This window comes from Strongylocentrotus purpuratus, unplaced genomic scaffold, assembly GCF_000002235.5.
Source record: "Strongylocentrotus purpuratus isolate Spur 01 unplaced genomic scaffold, Spur_5.0 spur5_scaffold_18, whole genome shotgun sequence".
Classification (NCBI taxonomy): Eukaryota; Metazoa; Echinodermata; class Echinoidea; order Camarodonta; family Strongylocentrotidae; genus Strongylocentrotus; species Strongylocentrotus purpuratus.
Window position 1 is genome coordinate 5,924,499 of NW_022145603.1, and position 7,061 is coordinate 5,931,559.

The following is a 7,061-nucleotide window of genomic DNA, read 5'->3' on the forward strand; positions in this document are numbered from 1 at the left end:
TCATCTTCTCCTTCTTCGTCTTCTTCTTCTTCTTCTTCTTTTTCTTCTTCTTCTTCTTCTTCTTCTTCTTCTTCTTCTTCTTCTTCTTCTTCTTCTTCTTCTTCTTCTTCTTCTTCCACCGTGAATCCAGTATTTTGATAAAGTGTGGATAATTGCCTATATCATATATTGTTTGGAGCATACCGCTTTAATCCTCAAATAGCAAGTCCACGATAACAATTTCTACCCCGTACGGATCTGTCTGAAACTATATCTCTTATTGTTTGTTTGTTTTGCTTTATTTCCACTTTTCATATCAATACAAAGAAACATACAAATGAATATAATGAAATAACATGTAAGTTTGACAAAATTTGTTTCTAGTTAAAATAAAAGTTTCATACAAAAGGAAAAAGCAGGAGACCACATGTCGTAAGCGTAAATGCTTGAACATGACCGTGGCCTCTTCCGAGTTAACAAAATAAAAGAACAACCCATGCAACTGCATTGTATTCAATGTTAAATAAGATATAAGTGAAGTGATTGAAAGTAAGCATGGCTGAGTTCATTTTGAGTGAAAATAACAAAACATATTTTAGTGAAATATTTCGTGTTGAGAAGTGCATTTGTGCAAGTTGCACAAATTTAGCTTGGTGGAAAAAAACAACTAATACCGTGATATTAATTGTGTGTTGGTTTCAGTTACGGGTGATAATATTAAATGTATGCAGGGTCCATTCCTGTTGACAAACAAAGGCAGAACAATTCAAGACATAACAAATTAGATAATTTTAAATTTCTATGTAAGATCTAATAAATTATACTGAGTTAACAAACCTATTACATCTCTATTATTTTGTATGATTGCATTATCTTTGTTAATGATTTCGCAATTCAGGCATTGATGGCTATCATGAACATTTAAAATAAATAATAAATTCTTCTTCTTCTTGTTTGTTTTTGTCTTGTTTTGTTTTGTTTAACGGGTACCAGGCCTTACTTTATCTGTTTGGTACCAGCAAAACATTATATTTTGACATACCAGTAGGTCCATGGACTAATAATAGTACTCCTCTGGAACATGATGTACCTACTAAAAACAGACCACCGTGTTAGCCTTCAAACGGTGGTTTCCTCATTTTCTGCTGTAGCCTATCGTTCGTGACACACTCCAGTAAAGGTTTCAATATACTGTTATTTATTTATTTATTTAATCATGATTTCTTTCAACAGGGTAGTTTCATTTAGTTCCACTGGAAGCCAGTATAGCTGCTTTTCAATTAGAAAGCCCTGCCTAATACAAGTATAACAACATAAGTATAATAATGCAATAATAATGGTTTGGTTTGATGGTTTGTTTTATTACCTGACTGCTAAGGAAAACAAGTGTATATGGTTCACGGTAAGTAAGCAACAAGGGGACCGACGGCTTAAGTCCTCTCCGATGGACTTGGTAATTATGGATCGAGGATCGTGCCTTACCAAAGGGCAGTATTATACGCTTCGACTTCGGGTTTCCGAACCCGGGATCTCTCGGTTACGAGATCACTGCTCTACCACTGAGCCATCACGTCTCCATGGAAACGTTGGCGTTGCTCGCTATTATTACAGTATAGATTAATTTCAATTTACCTTTAAATATTCAAAAGTTAGGCCTTTGGCTTACTGCACTTCGCGCGCATAATTATTATCTTGTATATAGCTGAGGCCGTTGGGGCTTTCACTTTAAAAATTGCAACAAAATTGAAACATATTTGTTGTATTCTTATATCGAAATGAAAGTTATACCACATGCAAACAAGTGTCTTAATTATTTTTTCCACTCTGATTGATTAATCAGGATGATTCTTGGCAACGAGATGACCGAATACATAATTGTAAATGTTATGTAGTCTTTATATTGACTAAGTAACATCTGTGCATGCCGCAATGAAAGTGCTTTAATTTTTGCGACTATTAAAGACTGAGCACCCCCCCCCCCCCCCCGCCCCCCGCCCCCGCCCCCGCCCCCCGCATACCCTTATAGTCCATATAATGGTACGAACTGGGCTCCAAAATTATAAATAAACAATGACAACTAATGTTGATTTTGATCCGTGTGTGGAAAGTTCTAGACCAAGCATGTAACAATCTTGAGCAACTCCCACCCATAATATTTGCTTTGTCATTGTATGGTACAACGTCGACTAAGTACTACGTCATAATATGATTGTATACAGTAGTGTAAATATCATGATTGTACAATACCCCCCGAAGGGGTGGGAACACTAAATGGAACAGCACACCAAGCATATAAATAGAAGAGCGCGCTTAGCTGCGTCAGTTACCATTTTCTTACCTAGCAATTGGAATCGAGGTCTCTTGCGCTTTCGCAGTGTCGAAACCAGGCTGATCTTGTGCCCGCAAACGAAGAAAGTACAATATTTAGCCATCTTTTCTACTTCAGATCTAGCTTAAAACACCATCAACAGCTCAGAAAATGGCTTCCCAAGTGCGCCAAAACTACCATGAAGAGTCGGAGGCTGGAGTCAACCGCCAGATCAATCTCGAGCTGTACGCATCCTACACGTACTTGTCTATGGTAAGCATTACATTACACAACACACACAATCTCTATGCGGACTGCGTAACTGAAAAAATGTGGCCGTTTCTAGTCAACAAAGTTGAACAAACGTCTCGAAAACAAGAAAGTTTTTGCATGATCATAAAACATTTTATGAATTTTTCGTAAAGTATGTGTATGAATGTGATATGGCAGCGTTTGCAATGTGTTCAGAGACTGATAAATATACAAAATTCATGTTTCCAAACGTGTCCATCTACAATACAAGTACAAAAAAGTAATTTTGTAATGGTCGTCATGCATGCTCCAGCTCTCGTGCATGCATGCCCTATATGCACAGTGTATAAAACCGTGCAGTGTGCAAAAGATCATTTGCATTGTATTCTTTATCAGTGCATTCTGTGTATGCGTATGGTGTGATTTCCACGAACTAGTGGGTGGGAAATCAGTAAGTGCATGCCGAAGTTCAGAGTCGCAGTTAACGACTGACTTACTTGGTTCGTCATGTGACCTGCGGAATAGGCAGGGTTGGGCTGTTTGAACAGTTGCAATTGTTGGCACCAATTGTTAACAAATTGCTTTTCAATTCACAGGCATGGCAAATTTATATTTAGGAGTATAGAACTTGTTTATTTTCATTTATTTTCCCTTTACCATCTTCACAACCTTTGTGTCTATTGTGACAGTTTTAGCTGAGCATGTCAACTGTAACGAGGGGGGGGGGGGGGGGTTGGATGGGGGTTACACTTTACACACAAACTTTGAGGGAGGGAATGGCTTGTAAACTAAAATATTAAAATTGTACCAATTGACCGAATCTGAATATTGTAAAATTATCTTTACAATACTAGACCTATTTACCGTTTACACAAAATATGGGCCAATAACTTCCTTAAATAAAGAAGACAAAAATTCAAAATCTCACTCTGATATAAAATATAAAAAGGTCTCATCCATCTTCATTAGACTTGTGTTTGCACAAGAAATCTCCCCATGCCGATTCACGCCACTCATGTAATCATTACACATTTTTTTCAGTCGATGCAAGACCTATTTAATCTAACCCAGTTTTTTGTTACATTTTACTTCCTTCCAGGCCTTCTACTTCGACCGTGACGATGTTGCCCTCAAGAACATCCACAAGTACTTCTTGAAAGCATCGGACGAGGAGCGGGATCACGCTCAGAAGCTGATGACATTCCAGAACCAACGTGGAGGTAGCATCGTGTTCCAGGACATCAAGGCCCCTCACAAGACCCAATGGTCCTCCGCCCACGACGCCATGAAGGACGCCCTCGACCTGGAGAAGAGTGTCAACCAGTCTCTCCTTGACCTCCACAAGGTCGCAGCCAATCACGATGACGCTCAGGTAAGAAGACTTAGGCCAAATAACAAAAAAAGTGTTTCTTGTCCGGACTTTTTTTTCTAAAGGAGGAGGCAGGGCATTACTATTTACTCTTTTGCAATTTTTGCCTATTTCTTTCAAGATGGATGTGAGATTCTTGATTACAATTGCAGTTTGTCTTCTTCTTTTTTTTTTTATCAAAGCTTCACGTAATTATAATTATGTGAGTACACAACTTTCTGGTGTATGCCTTCCACCATTGCTGCCCTTAATCTTACATGTCTTCATGTGATGTGAATGTGGACCAGTGTGTTTTTAAGCATTTGTCCTGTTGGAAAAAAAAAATTAAAAACATAATACAGTGTAGATAGTGTTTGTGTAGTTACCGATAATTGTTTATTTGCCATACCAGGGCCCTCTTTCATAAAAAAAACACTTAACGTATGATGAATGCCAGAATTCTATGACAAATTTGCTCTTAGCCAATCAAATGCTACGATCTCAGTGAATCATTTGCTTAAAAGATCTAATGTAATATAGCTAGTTATACTTTAATAAGTTTTAAGAAAAATACCAAGGTATTTAGCATGAAGAACCTAAGAAATGGGTTCAAGTGACCTGGTTCATTAACAAACTTAAACTTTTATCGAATTCTATGGTTCAATTTATTCTTCTCAATCATACAAAAATCAATAAAAATTAAAAACGGTACAATATGTATAGAGTAACATGTACACTTGTGTGATTAAAGAAATTGGAAACTACCTCAAGTTTGCAAAAGCTTGAAAATTGTAGTTCCAAAAATATACAAATTGTCAAATACATTACATAAAAAGAACAAAACAAACAAAAACTATATTCAGTAAAATGAATTTGTTAACACATTCCCTAATCTTTCATAGGGACCTGTATATACATGTACAAGCACTGCTTTTCAATAGGTCCCTCACATTCTACTTGTATGAATTGAGAATCATTGAGACGTGCTCATATATAATACTACATGGATTGTATAACTTTTATTTTATACCTGTCTATATTTTTGTAAATGTGGAACAAATAAAACTTGAACTTGATAGTGAAAACTAATAATTTCTCTTTCTCTCTCCTCATCCTTCAGATGACTGACTTCCTCGAGGCCAACTATCTGACCGAGCAAGTGGAAGCCATCAAGGAACTCGGAGGTTACGTCACAAACCTCGCTCGGGTCGGCGCTGGTCTCGGAGAGTACATGTTCGACAAGGAGCATTTTGAATAGAGCTCCAACCTCTCCCTCTTCTTCCCAGGGCACCCATTATCTCTCTCTTATGCACCCTAAAACCTCCACAAAAAAAAAGGATCTATTTTAGAGAACTATTGCAGTTTTACTTTCTACTCTCACGAACCAACCCTAATGAAGTTCTTTGTGTGCATTTGTGCCATCTGTCTTGTGCATTTGTGCCATCTATCTCTTGCTCTCGGAGAAAACTCAAAATATAGCACTGCTGTAAAACTAATTATGAAGCCAATGCATTAAAATGCTTTACAAAAATTATTGAGAAATATATATACTATTGAGAGGCAGTATCATATCATATATGAATATCTACATTACTTCATTCGTTCATGATGGTAATCATAAGTCTTTGTATTAATGTAAACATTTAGAATTGTGGGCCCTGGTGACTAACACCGTAATTTGGTGCAAAAAAAAATAAAAAAATACCTAGTTGTGCATTTCGCTTGACAGCGGCTTGAGATGTATTGAAGATCATTACATCCTACCTCACATGGTAATAAAAAAATCAGCAAAAAGATAAAATATGATGTCTTTGAATTATGTCATTTTTAAAACTTTGTTGACAAATGATTGTGATGATTGAAGTGAGAGGAAGATAGTTGAGATGATTTGAGGGAGAGAAAGATAGTTGTGATGATTTGAGAGAGAGGAAGATAATTGTCATGATTAGAGACAGGAAGATAGTTGTGATGATTTGAGAGAGAGAAAGATAGTTGATATGATTTGAGAGAGAGAGGAAGATAGTTGTGATGATTTGAGAGAGAGGAAGATAGTTGTGATGATTTGAGAGAGAGAAAGATAGTTGTGATGATTTGAGAGAGAGGAAGATAATTGTCATGATTTGAATGAGAGAAAGATAGTTGTGATGATTTGAGAGAGAGGAAGATAATTGTCATGATTAGAGACAGGAAGATAGTTGTGATGATTTGAGAGAGAGAAAGATAGTTGATATGATTTGAGAGAGAGGAAGATAGTTGTGATGATTTGAGAGAGAGGAAGATAGTTGAGATGATTTGGGTGAGAGAAAGATAGTTGATATGATTTGAGAGAGAGGAAGATAGTTGTGATGATTTGAGAGAGAGGAAGATAGTTGAGATGATTTGGGTGAGAGAAAGATAGTTGATATGATTTTGAGAGAGAGGAAGATAGTTGATATGATTTGAGAGAGAGGAAGATAGTTGAGATGATTTGAGAGAGAGAAAGATAAATGTGATGATTTGAATGAGAGGAAGATAGTTGTGATGAGTTGAATGAGAGGAAGATAGTTGAGATGATTTTGAGGGAGAGGAAGATAGTTGTGATGAGTTGAATGAGAGGAAGATAGTTGTGATGATTTGAGAGAGAGGAAGATAGTTGAGATGATTTGAGTGAGAGGGAGATAGTTGTGATGATTTGAGTGAGAGGAAGATAGTTGAGATGATTTGAGAGAGAGGAAGATAGTTGTGATGATTTGAGAGAGAGAAAGATAGTTGTGATGATTTGAGAGAGAGAGGAAGATAGTTGTGATGATTTGAGTGAGAGGAAGATAGTTGTGATGATTTGAGAGAGAGAGAAAGATAGTTGTGATGATTTGAATGAGAGGAAGATAGTTGTGATGATTTGAGAGAGAGAGAAAGATAGTTGTGATGATTTGAGTGAGAGGAAGATAGTTGTGATGATTTGAGAGAGAGAGAAAGATAGTTGTGATGATTTGAATGAGAGGAAGATAGTTGTGATGAGTTGAGAGAGAGGAAGATAGTTGAGATGATTTTGAGGGAGAGGAAGATAGTTGTGATGATTTGAGAGAGAGGAAGATAGTTGATATGATTTGAGAGAGAGAAACATAGTTGTGATGATTTGAATGAGAGGAAGATAGTTCTGATGATTTGAGGGAGAGAAAGATAGTTGTGATGATT

At 36.8% G+C, this 7,061-nt stretch overlaps 1 protein-coding gene across 1 annotated transcript; it reads left to right on the forward strand.

Annotated features, from left to right (window-relative positions):
- The first annotated feature begins 2,029 nt into the window (after window positions 1-2,029).
- On the forward strand, window positions 2,030-5,688 carry LOC100892337 (soma ferritin). The gene is made up of 3 exons (XM_030989100.1): window positions 2,030-2,560; window positions 3,639-3,911; window positions 5,008-5,688. The coding sequence occupies exons 1-3, from the start codon at window positions 2,459-2,461 to the stop codon at window positions 5,143-5,145; spliced, it is 513 nt and encodes a 170-aa protein (XP_030844960.1). The 5' UTR covers window positions 2,030-2,458; the 3' UTR covers window positions 5,146-5,688.
- The last annotated feature ends 1,373 nt before the right edge of the window (window positions 5,689-7,061 follow it).

Bases quoted from the DNA above. Each gene is read 5' to 3' on its own strand.
- LOC100892337 (XM_030989100.1), top strand. From the start codon at position 2,459: ATGGCTTCCCAAGTGCGCCAAAACTACCATGAAGAGTCGGAGGCTGGA. The intron at 2,561-3,638 runs GTAAGCATTACA...ACTTCCTTCCAG, and splicing joins CCTACACGTACTTGTCTATG to GCCTTCTACTTCGACCGTGA. The intron at 3,912-5,007 runs GTAAGAAGACTT...CTCATCCTTCAG, and splicing joins CCAATCACGATGACGCTCAG to ATGACTGACTTCCTCGAGGC.